At 39.7% G+C, this 20,681-nt stretch overlaps 1 protein-coding gene and 1 non-coding gene across 6 annotated transcripts; one reads left to right on the top strand and one right to left on the bottom strand.

Annotated features, from left to right (window-relative positions):
• Window positions 1-39: 39 nt before the first annotated feature.
• On the bottom strand, window positions 40-10,820 carry c9h1orf210 (chromosome 9 C1orf210 homolog). 5 transcript variants are annotated; one of them, XM_069194198.1, is made up of 6 exons: window positions 10,701-10,820; window positions 9,750-9,807; window positions 4,882-4,993; window positions 3,346-3,838; window positions 3,076-3,171; window positions 40-2,148 (listed from the first exon to the last, which is right to left on the bottom strand). In XM_069194198.1, exons 3-6 carry the CDS (start codon window positions 4,978-4,980, stop codon window positions 1,781-1,783), a joined length of 1,056 nt encoding a protein of 351 aa, XP_069050299.1. In that variant the 5' UTR covers window positions 4,981-4,993; window positions 9,750-9,807; window positions 10,701-10,820; the 3' UTR covers window positions 40-1,780. The 5 variants fall into 5 exon arrangements, with proteins under 5 accessions (XP_069050299.1, XP_069050300.1, XP_069050298.1 ...); XM_069194199.1 differs by having other exon boundaries at window positions 4,882-4,996; XM_069194197.1 differs by lacking the exon at window positions 9,750-9,807.
• Window positions 10,821-16,318: 5,498 nt separating this feature from the next.
• On the top strand, window positions 16,319-16,435 carry LOC138241317 (U5 spliceosomal RNA). The gene has a single exon (XR_011190543.1). It is a non-coding gene; the product is annotated as a U5 spliceosomal RNA (small nuclear RNA).
• The last annotated feature ends 4,246 nt before the right edge of the window (window positions 16,436-20,681 follow it).

Here is a 20,681-nt window from a genome sequence, read left to right on the forward strand (position 1 = left end):
TCTAAGCAACAAAATTGACAGCATATGGTAGAAACAAAGTAAAAACCATTTGAAACTCCTTTTAATATGGAATATAAATTACATATTACTCTGCAACTCACAACTGGCAACCCACTGAAGCTAAGCAGGTGTGAGCCTGGTCAGTACCTGGATGAGAGACCTCCTGGGAAAAACTAAGGTTACTGCTGGAAGAGGTGTTAGTAGGGCCAGCAGGGGACGCTCACCCTGCTGTCCATGTGGGTCCTAATGCCCCAGTATAGTGATGGGGACACTATACCGTAAACAGGTGCCATCCTTCAGATGAGATTGGCTCTTACCAATCATGGCCTCCTAATAATCCCAATCTATGAATTGGCTTCATTACTCTGCTGTCCTCCCTACTGATGGCTGATGTGTGGTGAGCGTTCTGGCGCACTATGGCTGCCATCGCATCATCCAGATGGATGCTGCAAATTGGTGGTGGTGGAGGAGAGAACCCAATACCTGTAAAGCACTTTGAGTGGAGTGTCCAAAAAAACGCTATATAAGTACAAGCAATTATTATTATTATTATTATATAGATACAGAATGGGTAAAACATTTTGATACATTGATCACACAATAATCTTTTTTTCCGATATGTAAATATATTAAATAAAGGTACAGTATATTGTATTGTATAGACATGCTGCCCCTTGAACACAATTCAGCATATTATAAAGAGGATTGTGCGGGGAGCTGTAAAGTAACAAGCAGAGGTTAAATCCATGCTGAAAAGTAGAAAGAATAATACAAATATATTTTTCTCTACTTTTCTGCATGGACTTAACCTCTGCTACTTAGTACTGTATACTGTGCTCTGTGTTTGTTTTTAATACCAGGAGTGTTAAAACTGTAGAATAATCATATACTGTATAAATATAACTTTTATATAAGTCTTTAACTTAAAATATACACATCTGCAAAATGTTAAATTAAAAACTGTTAATTTGTGACTTTTTTGTATTCACAGTGCTTGCTCCACATGTTTACAAAGCTTCAACACAGGAGTCATTCAAATAATCTTTTTCTTCACTGTCAGTGTAATCGGTCAAATGAAAGGCGATCATCAATGAGATAGCCTTCGGGTTTCCTTAAGAATTTTCTTAAAGGAGCCAATTTTTGTTTTTTACAGGGTTGGCCAGTCCTGATCCTGGAGGTTTGGTGTGTCTACATGTTTGTATTCCAGTTCAGCTCATCACAAGCGAAACCACATGGTTACTGGTCTAACTGGGTGAGTGGGACAGCTCCCCAGGTGCTGCTGTTTTAACTGGACCCCTAAAAGAGGTGTCCATAAAACTGCTTAAAATAAATAAATCCATAAAGCTGATTAAAATAACTACAGTAAATCAAGAAAACCCTACAACATCAATTCTGAATTTACACTCTGCCACTGCCCACAATCTTAATTATTATATTGTTATTATAGATTTATTGAATCAGCTAATTATTAATGTTCAATTTATTACAGATTGTAAAACTTTAATCTGTCATAGCTAAACATGTAGGAAACTTCTGCCCATCATCTGGTACAGAAGCATTCAAAATTGATCCGCACAGACAGGACAAATGATCAAGTTGCCCCATCGATCAGTGCCTGTGGAAAATGATTTTAAAGATGGATTTATACCGGTGCTGTAAAAAAACCCAAACATTACTTTGGTGTTTTGTTTTTGTACTCCATGAAAGAAAGGAGTTTTCACTTTGACCCGGTAATCTGGATCAGACTAGCAACCCTCCCCATAATTCCTCTGTCTTCTCTTTAAGTGATTGAAAACTGAATTTCATCGTCTCTGTTCTCCTCCTCCTCCTCCTCTCCTTGTCTCTCGGCCCTCTCCCTCTCGCTGGCCTGGATGTAGTTGTCCTCAATGAAGCCATCGTCATCCTCCAGCTCACACGAGGCGGAGCTCTGAGGCCCTCGGCCTGCCAGGCCCGCCTCCAGACTCTCGGTGTCGCAACGGCTGGCCGTGTCCGTCTCAGACAGCAGGGTGTGCCGATAGCTGGCCAGGTAGTCGTGGCAAAGTTTGCACTTGACCACCAGTGCAATGAACACAGAGAGGGAGATTGCTGTCACCAGCACCGCTATCAGGTACTGCCAGGAATTCCCACTTTTCCCATCATCCTTTGATGCTGCAGGGATAAAAAGTGCATTCAGGGTTTCAGCACCTGTATGACACATTTCTATTTTCTCTGTCTCACTTCACATACCCTCAATAACTGAAACACTGAAGCACACACATCCTGTTCTGTCCGGCATTAATGTATGATGGCAGTGGACATAACATGCTGTAAATCTAGTTTGCTCTTCATTGCAACAGAGGTTCCAAGGGATATGTGGAGACTAATTGTTTTCATTATTACAATAGTTGTTCTTAATGATTTACTTAGATGGCTCCTTTATCTAAAATACAGTAATCAAACACTTTATAGAATGAGGTAACGTAATTTTGAGACACAGACTAGAGGGTACAAGCGGAAATTATGTGGAAATGCATTTAAAACCAGTAATAGGAGGCAAAGGGTTGTGGGAGTGTAGACCAAGCTACCCAGCCATGTTGTTGAAGCTCATACCCAGGTTTCCTTCAAGAAAGAGCTGGATGATATCCCTGGATCAATTGGCAACTGATGAACAAACAGATTAGATGGGCCAAATGGTTGCTTGTGACCATTCGTAACTTCTTATAATTTCCCAGAAAACTGGAACTAAGTTAAAAAACATAAATGTAATGGAGATCTGGATGCATTATACTGTAAGTTGGTTGTGGAATACCACAATACCTCTCAAAGTTTGGAATGGGCAGCACAGAAGAAGATCACCATTATAACAGGATTCAGCAAAAATATATTATTTGTGCAGTGCAGTGAGGAAAATTGTAGGATTCAAGTCAGGCTGGTCTTATTATTTGCACATTAGTAAATCATTGATAGCAGAAAGTGTGGAGAAAGCACACAAGTATAATGGAATGTGGCTGAGAAAGTCCTCTGTCTTTATCTATTAAAATCATGGTTGTGAAGGAAACAGAGCTATGCTACTGAATTGTGAAACAGATGTCTTACTGTTATTAAAGTTAGCTGTTGTGTTATATTTATCCACGGTTGCCTCCAATAGTTTTCTCTGGCCACTTCTCCAGGTGGTGTGGTGTATTTCATTCTCTGAAAAGTAACAAGGTAAAGTCAAAAAAGTCTATTCCATGCTTGTCTGTTTTTCTTTTCACAAGCAACCAGAATGCAGAAGTGTTCTATTTCTCTCTTCACCAATAGAAGCCCCTTTTAGGCCCCAAACTAAACCCATTTAGTTTGATAAAAACTAATAATAAAATTACCCACCTTCTGAATTATTTTCTGGTTTGAGAATCATGTCATCTGAACCACTTGGCCAAATCACATTTCCTACTCCCTTCAGCCACTCTAAAGATGAAGGCTGTGGTTTGTCAAGCCTGTTGCCATGGAGATCCAAAAAGGACAAAACTGTCAGATCTTGGATGGCAGTAGTTAAAGAGCCCCACAGTTTGTTGTTCCTCAGCAGAAGGCTCTTCAGTTTCGGGAAGCCTTGAAAAGCCCCAGCCTTTATTTGCTTGATGTGGCAACTGCTAAGATCAAGGACTTGCAGGTTTTGTAGACTGTTGAAGGTCTTTCTCTCCAGCAGGGGGAGGTAGTTGCCCGTGAGGTTGAGGAATACCAAGGACTGAAACCTCTCCAGCTGCTTTTGGTTTCTGGTTTCAGTTAGGTCCAAGAAATTCCCTGATAAGTCCAGAACAGTCACATTGTCCCAGATCTCTGGAGGTATTTGTGTTAGCCTCTTCTGGCTGCAGTTCAATATCTGTTTTTAAGAAGATGAGTAAATTGATGTCTTGTTTTTTTATTTCAAATGAGAACTCTGCTAATATGAACAGTCATGCAAAGCTAAAGATTATTTTGAACAGCGTACAGACTATTGTGTGTTCTGTTTTTCCCATGAACAAGCTAAGAACCAAGAGGACTCTTAACATACAAAATCACAAACTGACTGGAAAACATACGCATACTCAAAATTCAGCAGATCTATTTAGATCAGTTTTGTTAGTGAAACTATTTAGCTTTAAAACAACAAAACCCAGATAATTATTAGAGGGCTAATGGAGCTAATGTATAAGGTAATACCTGGAAAAGAAATGGCATTCATCCAATATCAGGAAACATATAAAAGCAGTACAAAACATCCAACAGATTGCAGACGTATGCATGCTGACCGAACCTGAATTTGTTTAATATTCTGAGATTCATAAATTTATGTTAATTTATATGCATTCTAAGTTCTTAACAGCTTACCATGTTTTACCAAATTAAATGCTTACATTATTATTATTGTTAATAATAATATTGAACACATAAAGAGAGACAAGACCACTGTCAATATATTCACACTAAAAGTATGTCAGCAGAAACAGGAAACAACTAAAGCACCATGAGTTTTGCATTATCAAAACAACAGCACTCAGAAAAAACAAACTGGAGAAAAAAAATCTCAGCACCAACTAAAGAATATATTTCACCTCACAGAGCTGATAAGATACACACACAGTTACTAATGACTAAACCTTGATCCATTAATATCAGTTTAAATAGCATTATTATTTCATTTTCTTTCAGATAGAATAGCTACCTCACGGGATACTGTAGCTCCCCAGAATGGCACGTGTTACATTAGCAGTCCAGAAAGGTGAAGGAGACGGAGCTCAGTGAGGCCTCATGGTCATTACAAGGGTTATGGATATATTTTTTGCATGTTCAGTTTTTACAGGTCACTAATAATACTAAAGTAGTTTTAGCCAAGTCAAATACAGTGATTGTTTTATTCGAGTTACTCTTTGCAATTCCACCTACCTCACCAATACCAACACACAAGCTGACAGCCTGTGTTACAGCAATAACAGTCCCCCAGAGACACACAACAACACCAAGTGTACAGTTTAAGGTCCCCATGCTTCTCTGAGCCCTGCTGAAAGAAAGACAGTTTAATTCTTCCGTCCATCCCATACCAACTGGAACACAGTAAATCTAGGGCAGAGATATGGAATTATCACTGCAGGCTTAACAAGTTTCTAAACAGCACAGCTGTTTGCACAACTACAATTAAATTGCTTTTTTTTTTCTTTCGCACAACCATGCTGCTTAAAAAACATACCTGGCGGAATTATAAAAATGCAGATGAAAATATATACCAAAGTATTATATTACAGTAAAGTATTTTGTGGGTAAGGTCATATTGAACACATTTAATGTACATTAATCGGGATTAGAGAATATTGTACCTGAAGTTATAGTCTCTCCCTCTTACTGTACATCCATTGGGTTTAAGTAACAACATAAATAAACAAACTAAATAAATATACTTTATAAGGGCCACTTGTATCCTACTTTTAAGACAACGATTTCAAGGGACTGACTGGAGAACAGTTGAGACTTGTTCATTTCTGATTTGTTCTGTACAGTGAAGTGCTGGCTAACTCTTTTTTCTGTGTTCATTTTTAAAAGTAATTCTATTCATTTTTAGGGTCTATGAATTGCAAACAAACCTCAAGGATGAAAGGTGGTGAAAACATCAGATTCACCGCCTGTACTGCTCAGGAAGCATTATCTTTTAGGCAATGTACTGTATATCAGCTGCCATCATACTACAGGACCCTGAATGTATACAGTACATCTGCACTTGATAAATGGCTATTGTGCTTGACCTTACTGTGGCTCTATCAACAATTTACAGACATTCTAAGCCTGTATATACATTTTGATTACTTTTATTATTTCTATTATATATGTGTTATTATACATTATACATATGTTATTTATAAACACATGTGCATATTCCTCATAGAAAGATGTAAATATTCAATGTAAGTTGTTTTCAATCTTTTCATTAAAGGAAATCTTGCTTACAGCCCCTTTTGGCACTGAGGCCATTTTTCTCAGTGGGCAAGCCTGTTATTAGACCTCTTCCCCTAGCCTTGCCCTGCTATTGAATTCTGTATTGTTGGCTGTAAACATACTCCAGGGGCTGTCTTTATCTCTTCCTGTCTGAACACACAAAAACACCACAACAACAGGGCCTGTGAGCAGTAGTGGGAGACAAGGGGTCTTTTGTTGAAAGGTGCTGAGTTTCTCTTTCTTTCTGCTGCTTTTCATTTTAATTCAGTGGTGACTTCAGAAAAGGTTTAACGGCAAATGGCCATGGTTATGTTTGCAACACGGCCTTAAAATGACCTCTTAGAAAGTGTCCTTTATGAGGCCCGTTCTTGGGCTCTATTGAAGGTCACAATACAAAGTATTTCACAGAGCAACACCAGTGGGTGGTAGACTATAGAGTATTAACTATTAACACTATTAACTGCTCAGCTGTACCTTCACATGGGTATATGTAACCCATGAACTCCTAAAGTACTGATCTGCCACCTTTTAAGAAAACTTCCATCCATTTTCTAACCACTTTATCCAATTCAGGGTCACAAGGGAGCTGGAGCCTGTCTCTGCCAGCAAGGGGCACAAGGCAGGGTACACTCTTAATGGGATATCAGTCCATCGCAAAGGAACATACAGACACTCACACCAGGGACTGTTTTCCCAGAAACACTAACTGTAACACTTTGTTGTTGGACAGTGGGAGAAAGCTACAGCACCTGGAGGAAACCCACACAAACACAGTGAGAACATGCAAACTCCACACGTATAGCACCCCAGGTCTGGACTGAACCCAGGGCTTTAAAGGTGTGCCTCTGTACTGCCCTTTTTTAAAAAAAAAAAATTAATTAAATGAAAGTTCTGCAAATAGCTACAAAAACATTATTTAATATCTGATTCCTTCACCAGAAGCACAGCATAGGAGAACAAAACATGTCACTGAGATTTGTAATGATACTTATACTTTTTCGATAAGGTGGCTGTACAATGTTTTAAATTCCTTACTAATTGGTGTGTTAGACCACTGTAAATAGCCGGCAAAACCCTATTATCACCTCCTCGCTGTGCCAGCTGGATACAAGGATTCGTTGGAACTAACGGTGAAGGGTCTGATGGCAGGCGGAGCGATGCGCGGGTTGGAGTATTCTCGGTCGCATTTAATGGCAATGTCAGCTCAAAAATTTGGTTCAAACCACCAAATGGAGACAGGCGTGCCGACAAGCGGACCCTGCTGATGTGGGATTAATGCTAGGATGAAGAAGAAGACCACTGTAAATCTTGTTTTTTGTGTAGATTTGATTGATATGAAATCAATTGTAAAGTGCTTCATATTTACATGTCAAAAGAAATCTGGCTAAATGGCAATATTCAAATATAAGTCTTTTATATTGTCATCATATCACAGTTCTCGCCATGTGAAGTTAACTGAGATGGATGGGATTGTGTTATTGCTAGACCTTCAACAGCGAATGAGTAAGGAATAAGATATGTACTGTATTTCATTTCTTAGCACTCTTACAACTCATGCAAAATTCTCACTTAAGTTTTTTCCTCCCAAATTTATTTTTTCATGCTTTTATTTTGTGACCTAGCTGAAGTAGTTTTCTGTTAGGACACTTGATTCTTACGACCACCACCACACTTCATCACCTCATTTTCAAATCATGTCCCGATCCTCCACTAATTAAACCCCCACGTTCCACATTCCCATGCTCGGTATTGGGGGTCCCTTGCTTGTCAGCTTGCTGCTAGCTAAGATTTCTCTCACTGTGTGCTTCTTTTTCCCTTGACTCTCTGGATTCTTTACCCATTGCCTAGTATTTTGGATTTCACCTTTTTGGATCGTGTTTATCGGATTAGTTCTCATTTTGAAGGATCTTAGAAGCACTGCATAGGGTCTAATTTGCTTTTCAGCTTAACGCTGCCTTACATTGATATTCCTGATTCACAAGATTATTCACCCATTCACCTAGTTTTGACCCATTATTATTTTGCCCTAGGTGTAAATGGGGGGGGGAACAAGTAAGTTGCCTTATTTTAACTCCACTACTTGATATTTCAGTTAGTCTAGGCTTGAAAAGGAGCGGAACTGCAGTTCAACACATGGAAGCAACAAGAATTTTCAGTAAGTTTACCCCTGCAACTCGCACGTCCCAGTTTCATTGCTCTGGGATCTGGTTACTGTGTTTCTAGACATTCAATTAGTATGCAAAATGAAACCAGAATCTCATTAAACAAAACAGCCAGCAATTTTACAGACATAATATCTGACAAAGAGAAAATACAAATGCAGAACTGTTTCGTTTAATCTACATAAAAGCACGAGTCATTACTGAATTGCTTCAACTGTCAAATATACTTCTTTATTGTTCCACTGTAGACTTGGTTTTAGCATATTGTTTTGCAACTGTGGTAGGGAACAAGTTTTGGGAGACTTCTTAAAATGCCAAATTTACAAGGTCGTGCCCTAGTTTGGAATGACTCCCACAGCAAATTAAACTGTTGAAAAATATCCTTTCAGGGCTTTTAACAAATACTAAAAACTGACTGCAACACCCACTCTAGTCAAACTATTGTCTCTTCACAATAGGGTAATTGCACAAAATAACAAAAGTAAATCTATTAAAAGAGCACAAACCAGGATGATTAACCTTTCCTTTCTATCATTTATGGTGACAACAGGCAAAAGGGGGGAAAGGCAGAGTGGGTCACTGACCTTACCAGAAATGAGAATTTAGGTTACAGCCCGCCAGTCAGCCACAGGGCTGTGCAATTCCTTGAGCTAACAGTGAATAACAGCATTGCAATGTGATACATAGACAAGAAGAAGCCTCTGCAGAAATAGGACACAAGTTAGATTTTCATTCCCTAAAGGCATAATCTGTGCCTTCCTTTATGGGATGTAATTGTATAATTTATCCTTCCATTTTCTAACCACTTTACCCAATACAGGATTCAAGGTGGGATATACCCAGGGGGATACACCAGTCCACTGCAGGGCTCACACACATGGACATGCACACAGTAAAACCGAGGGAAATTCTCCCAGAAGCCAATTAACATACCAGTATGTCTTTAGACCTTGGGGGGAAACTGGAGCACCCAGGAGAAAACAGGGAGCACTTTGTAAACACGGGGACAACAAACTCCATGCAGATGGCACCCCAGCTCCAGAATTGAACTCGGGGCTCCAGCACTGCGCGGCAGCAATTCTAGCCACTACGGCACTTTGCTGTCTGTAACTGTATAATGTACAGTACTAATCTTTCTGCTAATCTTGTTTTAAGTAACAGCGATCAGTCCCATTAATCTCTAGAGACAGACAAGAATTATTCCTCAGGCGATACCAGTTTGCACCCACCCCTCAGTTATAAATTGAATTCATTATGAAAGACGAGTATTGAAGAGCAGGGTTGCCAGACTGCGTAGTAAAGTATAGTATTAGGGGGCTGACTCATAAATTACAGTATATTGTCAGAGTGTCCTAGACGCTGGAGGGGTCAGGGAAAACATTGTTAAAGGAAAGAGGTCCATGGCAAAACATTAGAAACTGTGAGATAGTAACCTACAGACCTTGCCACTGGAGTGGACAGCTGAGCACCTTTCTTTCCATTATTTTCCAATTTGCATCCATATTCTATGTCAGATCTAACATACAGTGTACATCCATTATCAGAAGACCATCTCTTCTTAGTATGAGTCATGACAACACAGACAGCAGGTCACCAGTCAATCGAAGAGTGTGCGTGCACACAGGGACAATCTAGAGACAATCTAATGACTGTAACCTACAGTACCTTGCATGCCTTTGGAAAGCGGGAGGAGACCAGGGCACTCAGCACAAACCTGTGCAAACTTGGAGAGAACATGCAAATTTCAAATAAAAGAATGGACCTCTGTCTCAAAGATCTAGGAGGTAACAGTGCTAACTGCTACGCCAATGTACTAATATTCAGATATCCAGTTTTTTAAAAACCATCTCACACAGAATCTTTTAAAATATGTCCTCTGGTTCATGATGGTTTAGCTGACAGGACAACAGTGCCAAAGTATTCAAGAAATTGTATATAAACAGCTGTACATTATTTACATTGGAATAAAAGAGAGCAAAAACAGGCAACTTCCTTATTTCCCTCAGGTCAGTACTATGGACATTTCACTGCGTAAACACACAACAAAGAAAATGGCTAAATCAGCAGCTCCTAAATATCCTGAATATTATGATAACAAACATAAAGAGATTTATAGATTAATATTTGGAAACATAAAATTACATATGGAAACTTGATATTTGTTACATACAGGAAGAAAATCAACTGTATGTAAGCACAAATGTAATGCACGTGCACACTATAATCTATAATTTAGATTTTTAAATGTATTCATTTTAAAATACAGCTGTTACTACATCTTGTGGTAACAAAAAAAGTAGAAACACTGCAGGTCTGAACTATGGATCTCCATAAGTTCTTCCTGTGCTATTTATTTTTAAGCATTTTGTTAATATATACATTAAATATCCTATATAATTCCTTAATATTTAAATTAAAACTATTTCACGTTAGAGAACACAGTTTATAAATAAAAGAACAAACATCGGCTGGATATGATAGGAATGAACTTCAAAATGTTCAACATTTGAGAGATTCAAGGTGTCAAGGTGTCTCATACTAAGTCGATATAAAAATGACCACAGTTACAGCAAGTGCTGCTTTTAGTATTTTAAAGAACCATCAGCAGTAACTCACAAATCTTTATCCTGGGCCTCTGGTCACTTCTGTCCAGTAAAATAGTGTTTCTCTCCCTATTCTCACTTTGTAGTGGTGTGGGTTTTTTTTTCAGAGAAAATGGAGTCTTCCTGTGCAAAGGTTAAGAGCAGTGTAATTCTAAACGCTCTCACAAGAGTCTGGTTAATGAATAACTATGCTGGTAACCAAATTAGCTCTTCAGACCTCTGCCTCCTTATAGAAGTCCAATCACAGGTTGTTTGAAGCAGAAAGTCTTTGTTAAATGAAATGTCATCTGGTAAAGAAAGTTTGTAGCTGAGAGATTTGTGTTGCATTAAGAGATTAATTAAAAAAACATGATGATTCCTGTCTCCATTGCTTCATTAGCCATTATTTATAATTTTCCTTTTGCTGATTAGATCTGTGTTTCAGACTTCCAAGAAAAATTGGTTTCCAAAACAGTTCCTGAGTATCACAAGGCTAATTAACTCTACCATCTCAGCATGCTCTGTCACACCTGAAGAATACTCCACAGCTGAAACGTTGTGTTTCCTTTCTTCTTTTTTTCATAAACTTATTACTTGTTCCTTTGCAGCCTACACATGCCGACGCAGCTATCCACCTGATGCTCTGTCATAGTCACATCCAAAGCATTTCAAGCATTTCTTAAACTGATATAGTCATTTGAACTGATATATTCCTAAGTCAACATGGAAATATATGAAAAGACTTTGAAAATGAAATAAGAAATATGCACCAGGCTGTGCCTCTTAATTCAATCTGGCAAATACCTATAACCCTGAAAAAGGAACACGGTAAGTATTCATTACAGTAAACTTTGTGAAATTCAAGTGTATCAATGCTATTCTTCTTTTTCAGGGTTATAAGACAATCAGAAATAGTGAGTGTATATCAAAGCACAAAATAAATGTACGGTAATAGTTGAAATTTCCAGATATGCGCAGCGCCATATTCTGTGATGCGGAAAGAGGCAAATTCCGGTGAGGGACAGCAGCCCTATTACATTGTAAACAAGCCAGCTTGTGAATACATCTCTTTTAGTCCAATAGAAATGATGCTCTCTACAGATCACGCGGGAACATTTCTGCAGTGTTTGCTGCACAACCTGTACTTACTTACTCGTACATCGCAGTACATTAGTCGTTACAGTGACTAGTGAGCAGGAAGGGCCGCACCATGTCGCAATTCGCATGAACTCTCACACTCGCTTTTGACGATACCCACGGTTGCAATAACACGGCGACTTAAAGTACTTTCACAAAGTTCACAATTTTCTGCTTAATTCAAAAGTTGTAAAATTGTCCTATGCCTCCAATTAATTTATTTTTATACCAAGATTTTATAACAGGTTTGAGAAATTGGGACTGCAGTGTCCCTCTAAGTGATATGCACTTTTGATGCTTGCAGTTTACTTAGCCGCAAAATGACTACGGCCGTTTCTTACAGGGTCGAAAATAATTCAGTAGATGTAATATTACACCATTTTAATATCTCCCCTCCATTAGAGACCAGGATGAGAAATTAGCTTTGTTTTGGAAATAAGTGACCTTAAGTGAGTAAACAGGCCTTCCCTCGTCTTGCAGGAAAGGAGATATGACCCTGAAAACAATAGGGTCACTTCCTCACCATCTCATCAAGTGCTCTGGCTGTGGTGTGAACTCCTCGCTGCAGTGCAGTCTGCACATTTGGATTAAGGAGGCATTCTTGAAGGGGTGGAGAAGGACAGCCGGGCAGAAAGTGGCCAGTCAGCAAAGCCAATTACAAGGGTCTCCCCACCCATGGACGCAGGGGCATCTCTTTGTTACAGCTGCGCAGAGAGGTCAAGGGTGCCAGGCATACAGCTGGTGCAGCTTCATTCTGTATGAGAAAAACAAAACAGCAAAACAGGGTCATAATCATAGTGGATTACAGATTTGGAAGAAGAAAATTCTCAATCCTGTACTTATACATACAGTTCGAAAGTCCTATTACATTAAAATAAACACCATCCCCCCAAAAAATTGACTTGTCATTTTCCCCCTTGCTGTACTTCTTTAAATTACTAGCAATGATAGATTTCTGTATGAGCGTCAGTTCCTGGCCCTGCACAATATACAATTTTGCATAGCTGAGTAATATCTATGACAGATGATCTAAAGAAGGGAGTAAACTAACTGCAACTAATCGTGAAAACACATGACCGTGAAAACTACCAAAAGCTCATTTAAACAACATCACACAGACAATGCAGAGGACGTTTCTTGACCAGTGCTTCATAATGAGTGCTTTTCTTGGAGGAAATATCTAGGAGTCTTCAGCTGGTGAAAGACACTAAGCTGCTGCTCTGGTAAATCATCCAGGGGCATTAATATCAATAGTCCTGAACCAGTACTGTAGTGAACTAGTGGTTATAAAACCTTGAAGAACACTTTCAAGAAGTTAGCGTTAAAGTGTCAACAGGCTGGATAAAATAAAATGATCTCAGGAGGGTACAAAGTCTTGTCGCATTTTCATTCAACAGGATAATTACTGTATTTATTTCAAAAGGGGGGTATTGTGGCCCAGTGGTTATCTTTGTTGCCTCATAGCACTTGGGCCCTGGGTTCAGGTTCCTGGACATAGGATGCTATCTGTGTGGAGTTTGTATGTACTGTCTCTATCCCTGGAGGTTTTCTCTGGGTACTCTGGTTTCCTCCCACAGTCCAAAAACATACTGGTAGGTTATTTGGCTTCTGGGAAAATTGATCCTGGTGTGAGTGTGTCTGTGTTTGTGTGACAGCCCTGTGATGGACTGGCATCCTGTCCAGGGTGTGCCCTGTCTTACTCCTGTTCCCTGCTAGAATAGGCTTCGGCTCCTCTGCGACTCTGAATTGGAAGAGGCAGTTAGAAAATGAAAGGATGGACTTTCATCAAAAAAGAATTATTTTCTCCCGTATGTGAAACACTTAAAAATACATAAAATACTAATCTAAGAAACCCTGCAGGACAGTGGCTGTGATTTCATGGACTTGTGCGCCTTTGTACTGTACTAGTTCAGGTGGGTAACTGCGTCAGCATGTGTAGACTGTAAAGGAACAAGTAATAGGTTTATTCCATGCTGAAAAAAAGAAGAGAGAAAAAACACAACGTTTCGGCCGTGGAGTCTTCTTCAGGTGTGAAGTACATGTACTGTACTTGTACTGTACTGTATGTTGGTAAATTTGACATTGTGGATCTTGAGCTGTCCAAGTCTTCCTTAGAGCTGAGAAGTAAATATTTTATTACCACACAAGCTTGCTTGTGAACTATAAGCCAGGGCTAAAACCTCAATCGGGGCCTGTGGGTGTCAGATTGAGGTATTCCTTTCCATGTCCAACTGTTTTCCACAGAGATCCATGGGAATCAGGTCCCCTGGCTGTCCAAACATACCACAGACAGGAGGCCACAAGCTTTCCTGTTTCTGCCTGCCATGTGTTTGATTCCAACTCAAGCCGTTTCCTGGTCAGATAGCAATCCTAGCAGCAGGAATTCCTGTCCAGGAGCCATTCTCCATAGACGGGCACACACACTGCGCTGAACAACAACAACCGCTGCAGTGGTAATAATGAAGAAAAAATCTGGCAAAGTTCCCCAGCCTCCTTGCTAATAATATTCTTATGGAGCGCTATGACTGTATTACACCTTTAATGATTATTTCAGCCCTGCGGCTATAATTAAAAAGACAAAGCGTACTCCATTAGGTCACCCTGACCTGGACGGAGAGGAAACATAGCCCCAGGGCACAGAGTGTGATCAACTAACAAAGTGGAAAACAAATAAAAGAAGAAGAAAGATAATGAAGAATCAACAGTGGAGTACAGAACTTGAAGAAGGAATATTAACAAAATCTTAAAATGTAGAGAATTAGCAGCAGTAATTACTGCTTCCATAATAACTTTATTTGAAATACTACATTTTTACTGATACAGCATATTCAGTTTTTCTTTTAGGACCTGAAATAACTTTATTATTTAGCCAAATCATTGGCTCCAGGAATGGAGGAATAATAATTTGAAAATGGTAGTTACATCTCTGGGTGGGATAAATGCATGGAGATTAACTCAAAGTGGTTGCTTCCCTGATTTTTCTTTGTTATGGAGGTAGTGTTAATTTATGTGGCATTGTAGTTCAAAGAAACTGAAAAGTAGAAAAAAAAGCAGCAAACTGCCTACTGGAATGGTGCCCGTGTCCCATACAATTCATCCATTTTCAGCCCATTCTTGCAGCTCAGGGTCATGGTATCTCCTGCTGTAGAACTAAACAATCTGTAGCATCGTGGAACAGTACAAACTGACAGGAAATCAAAAGGTGTGTAAGCTGTACCTGTCACGGGACACATATGCAGCGATACGTGTGATAATTGGTGGTGTGACAGAGCACGTTGCTATGAAAAATTGCTTTTCCACTATTCAGGCAAGAAGGCAGCATCCATTTCCTGAAAGAGACACAGCATTTAAGCATTGGTGTTTTCTTTAAATGAAAAAGCATTGCACTAGATTTATTTATTATGCCTTGGTAGGCAATTAAACACAGTCCTTCTCTACAGAAATAAATTCATAAATTCATGCCCTCAAAATGTACTCCTTTTTCATCAACAGAGGATACCCCGGCAGTGTTATTGACAGGGCCCTTGCCTGAGCCAAAAACACCCCTCGGACCATCAACTCAATCACGAACTCCCGCCGTAACAACCGCATTCCTTTGGTGCTTCCCTACCACCCCAACACACTTCCTATCCCCAGGACTATTAACAACACCTTTTCAATCCTACAGGGTGATCCCTCCATTGGGGCCCTCTTTTCTGACCACCCCATCATCTCATATCGGCGACCACCTAATCTGCGTAACCTTCTTGTTCACAGCTCCTTTGACCGCCCTCAGCAACCATCCACACCAGGCACTTTCCTTTGCAACTGAGCTCGCTGTATCACCTGCAAGTACACATCTAAAACCACACTCATTCAAGGCCCCTCAGGACAATTCCTGATCACCCAGATGGCATCTTGTACCTCCAGCAACCTTATTTACTATATCTCTTGCAGTAAATGCCCAGCCATCTATATTGGAGAAACAGGAAGGAGACTCGGAGACTGCTTCAGAGAACATGTTAGGGCTGTGAAGATTAAAGATCTCTCCAAGCCCATTGTCTCTCATTTCACCTGTGATGGCCATGACCACTCTAATCTCTCCGTCTGTGTTCTCAAAGACGGTTTTCCGAACTCATACATCAGGAAGACTACTGAAACCAAAATTATCCTGCAGCTAGGATAACACCTTCCCCTTTCTCTTAACGACAGACTACTTTTCTTATAAATTCTCTCTATTAACCTATCCTGACTTCACACCTCTTGATTGGCCTCTCTTTCTGTCCCCTGCTCCCGCCCCTCGCTCCTCCTCTCTCCCAGCTTTTGTTCTCCCACTACATTACCTTTGCTCACTGCCCTGTCTTTCTCACACCTGAAGAAAGTTCCACGGCCAAAACGTCCTGTTTTCTTTCTTCTTTTTTTCAGCATGGAATAAACCTATTACTTGTTCCTTTGCAGCCTACGCATGCTGACGCAGCTACTCACCTGAACTACTAAATTCATGTAGGCTCTTTTAAATTCTCTTTTTCGTAGTTCGTACTCTGGTTTCTCTTCATCTCGTACAAATCTTTCGCCTTTTACTGAAGATTTCTGTGAAGACGAGCATGAATGAGTTCCGTGCAATTTTTGTGCCTCCCTGCCGTTGGGTGGGGTGCAGTTTTATTGGTGGTGCGGTGGCTCTGTGGCTAAGGATAAGCACCTGTGGCTGGAAGGTTGTACTGAAGGTTCGTATCTCGCGGCTGGCAGAGGAATCCTACTCTGTTGGGCCCCTGAGCAAGGACCTTAACCCTAACTGCTCCAGGGGCATAAATGGCTGACCCTGCACTCTGATCCCAAGCTTGTCTCCCTGACTGTGTGTCTCATGGATAGCAAGCTGGGGTATGCAAAAAGACAAATTCCTAATGCAAGAAATTGTATATGGCCAATAAAGTGATCTCATCTTATTTTGCTGTTTTTGTTTTGTAATGTAGATATCCCAGGTAAGTAAGCATTGCGTTTAGGAAGTGTGTTTCTCTCTTGCAGGCAGGAATACATTTTTGACTGAAAGATAAACTGATTTAACATGCTTACCATCGGCTGGAGTTCTGATCTCTACTGAGACCTGCCTACCTCCTGAACTGTTTCACTGGTGTGAAGAGTGGGATGGCATGAAAACATAACCAACACTAACTTTGTTTTTCTTTATTATGTGTGATTCCTAGACAATATGAAAAGCCACACAGTACTGATAAGAGACACGGTGTGACTGGGCCTATTGGAAGGCATGGCCACTGACAAGGCTGGTGCCTACATTGGACTCGGTGGATTGCTATGTTTTGCCACTCACAGTGGGGGTGATTGCTATCTCTCACCCCTGCCCCACCTCAAGGGGCCCAGCTGCACATTTTTTCCAGCCTGTTGGGATGTTTTGTTTCCAGTGGTGGGTTAAAAGTAGACCTTGGAAATATTATATTTTCATCTATAAACTGCAGACAGCAGTGCGGATTTCCTCTTAGTCGTCACTTGTCTCTCAGCATGACAGGTAATTTGCATGGTTACTATCTCGCTGGGAATTATGTTAAAAGTACATTATTTACTCTACTGTTTTTTTTTCAGTTCCATTCATTTTTTAAACATTTGGATTAGTTCCAACCATTCAATTATTTCAGCTGTCACCCCAATGTTATTTGTTCTTTCTTGGGGATGAGGAAATAAATCAAATATTCAGTTTTGATCTAATGCTGTTATCTGGGTGCTGAATCAACAGTTAAAGCAGACAGTCCGAGAGCTTCTTTGTCTAATACTGAATACTGTATTTCTAACATCTTAAGTGAAGGTACACTTTGCTGTGTATTTTGTAAGCAAAAGAACAGTTCTAGGGTGTCCTTGCTAAAGTTCAACAAGGGAAATACACCTTTCTCCCACTGAGATCTCTCTGCTGCCAGATTACAGAAGAGAAAATCATTCATGCAGGATTTTGGTGTTTGTATCAGGCATTGCGGCATGACAGTGAGCAGAAAGGCAGAGAGGAAATCCTGTTTTGAGGAATCTCTCTGCACTGCCATGTCTCTCCGGCCCTCAATGCTCTAATCCTTTATCCTACTCGCTCTGACCAACGTGGACTCTAAAGATGAATATGAGTGAGCTGTTTATTCTAAGGGGCCTCTTGGTGTGAATCAAGTTGACAAAAGGAAGTCAGAAAGATGTCTTCATTGTGAAATAATGTTTATTATTTCACACAATAGGTGGATGACTCTTCCAGAGATACAGCTGGATAGTAGATAATTCCACCAGCATTGTGGAAAAAGATGAGGGGGAAAGAGTGCATTTTTTTCTTTTAAACAGAAGCAATAACACATGAGCCCAACCATTCCCTATCCTTTTCACTCCCCCCTCAAAAATCACGTCAGTATATGAGAATTTGGAAAAGGTATTGAACAAGTCCTAAGTCGAAACAATTTTTTTCTTTGGAAAGCCCAAAGGATGTTTTTCAATGTACCATAAACTGCTATTGGACAAAAATGTTATTATAACTAAATGATTAAGTGGTTAAGAGAAAGGCCTGGGTATGTTTCCTATGCAGACTGAGGGTCCATTAGTACAGCCACAGTTCCCATGGTGTTGGGTGAAAAAACATTCATGGGAGCAATAGCCAATCTGGGTTTAGTGCGTGTGGAAGACTGCCAGATCCTTTTACAATGGGTGGAAATGGGAACTCAATACAAACTTTCTCACAAATTCAGAGATTTTTTTCCCCCCGAATGATGTAAAATTCACAGTACAGCCCTCAAATGCTATACAAATTCTCGAAGTCATTTTTACGATCGTAATTTAATTATTTTGTATGATCAACATTTTTTGACCAGCATCTTATTCATTTTCAATCTGCTCTGCGTGTTGTTATAATTTTATAATATAAAATTGAGTAGTATATGTTATTAGAAAAAATGTTGTAGTAAGTTAAGCAATTTTTTAAAAGAAATGAAATTCGATGGCATAAGTTTGCAGGCTCACACACTTTTTCTGCACTTTCTTCGCTGTGAAATCTTCAGTGTTTATAAAAGATAGGTTTGGGGGTGTGTTCGCGTCTTAATATATTAAAGTCTGAGAGAAGATGATAAGATGGTGCCTTTTCTCTCACAACTTACCCCCCCAAATGCCACAACAAATTATTAGCACTGAATAACAAAAGCCTTTAGGGACAATAGTCTCTGCTGGGGCAGCACAGTCTATCCACCACCCCAGAAACGCAGCCAGGTGTTGACACAGCATCCACACTTTCCCCATCAGCTTCCCAACTCTCCTCCCTTCTCACACTGGGCACTCCTGCCTGAGTACTGCCTGACCCCACAATGGCTTTTGACTCTGCAAAGAGATGCTGTTTGGTGTGGATGTCTATAAATTTCAGGATTAAAAAAAAAATCTTTTGATCAGGGATGCATCAAAGCAAAGGGTGGATCCTTTGGAGCAGGGAGGGCTCCTGGCCGACTACTAAGGAAACAGGAAGAGCTGTTTTAGGGGCTCTCCTATTTGCGGCTAAAAGATGAGGGAGTTGGAGGCAGAGAACAGGAGAACTGAGGCAAAGGGCACGTGTCATCAACACTCCATTGACTTTTAAAATGATACAAGAGTTCTCAGAAACTCTTTGACATAAGCATGTTGAAGAACGTGTAAACATTCAGCCACAGTCAAAAGGTCTAAAGTTCTTTTCAAAATACTCTAAATTGTACATTCCAATTTCTCACTACTTTTTATGTAATTCCAAAATCGGGACTGAGATAATGTGCAATATGGCATCATTACTGGTCGACCCTGTGCATTTTCTTATTCTTTTCAAGTGCTCAGCAAACTGAGTTAATTTCTTACTAATCCCGTTTACAGAAAATAACAATGCAAAACTGGTTCCACGTTATTTAAAATAGTAGAGTATTTTAAAAATAGCTCCAGCCTTTTGTTTGAAAACAGGAAAGAAAGCTACAGAATGGTAAGGGGAATCTCCTTCAGCTGCTGGAAGATGCCAGGAACTGTAAAATTAAATCAAGCTGTGATGAGAAATCAAGAGCAAATGTAAATGAATATTACATCTTACTTTGAATTAAATTTGGTCGCCTTCCATGTAATTATGCAGGAAAAATGACCAGCCACCACTTCCTTAATCAGTAAATGACTACAAACATGACCAAATCTCAACTTTTAAGTTCTTAAAAAAAGAACTTTTAAGTTCTTTTTTCTGACAGGGAAAGAGAGTTCTAGAAGGGGCTTACCTGTCTTTGGCAGTTCATTTCTGTCTAGATTTAGTTATTTCAGACTAAACATCACACGTAACTTCAAGACAAACTTTTAACTGAATACGCTTCTGAGGAAAATCGATTTGCTTGTCTTAATTCAGTAAGAACTGCAATGTTATGGTACAGGTCCTTTCAGTTACCTTGCACTTGCGTTTGTGAAAATAAACATTAACAGTAATTTATTTGTTTCAAATACTGTCCGGATTTGTGTAGAATATTTGGAAAATAAAACAGAATAGTTGCAGAATATTTGTTTTTACAGTGCAGCTTTTATATCCCAACCCTTTTAGAGCCCAGGTAATATAAAAGCGGTACCAGTAGCCTCTTTTATATATATATATTTTTTGCAAGGTAATATCACCAATATTTACAGTATACCGCACCTTTGTAGAATGCTTTCATGTTTTCATACTGTTTTAACTTGTCGGTACCAAGATTCAATTGTGCCTTAAAATAAAACGTAATTGTCCTGTTAAACTTAAATAACGATAAGACACACATCAGTTTATTAATAACAGCAGATATTTTCCCCAAAGTGCGCTGGAGACAGTGAATTAAGGCTCCTTCTCGGACGACTGTCAGTCAGACTTTTTTTTTCTCCTCCGTGACGTTTTTTCCTTCCTCTTCCACCC

Source organism: Lepisosteus oculatus, chromosome 9, assembly GCF_040954835.1.
Source record: "Lepisosteus oculatus isolate fLepOcu1 chromosome 9, fLepOcu1.hap2, whole genome shotgun sequence".
Lineage (NCBI taxonomy): Eukaryota > Metazoa > Chordata > Actinopteri > Semionotiformes > Lepisosteidae > Lepisosteus > Lepisosteus oculatus.

Coding starts and splice junctions, on each gene's coding strand:
- c9h1orf210 (XM_069194197.1), bottom strand. CDS start 4,980: ATGGGGACCTTAAACTGTACACTTGGTGTTGTTGTGTGTCTCTGGGGG. Junction 3,839..4,881: donor TGTGTGTTGGTATTGGTGAG/GTAGGTGGAATT, acceptor TCTTAAAAACAG/ATATTGAACTGCAGCCAGAA. Junction 2,149..3,075: donor AACAGCTAACTTTAATAACA/GTAAGACATCTG, acceptor TTATCCCTGCAG/CATCAAAGGATGATGGGAAA.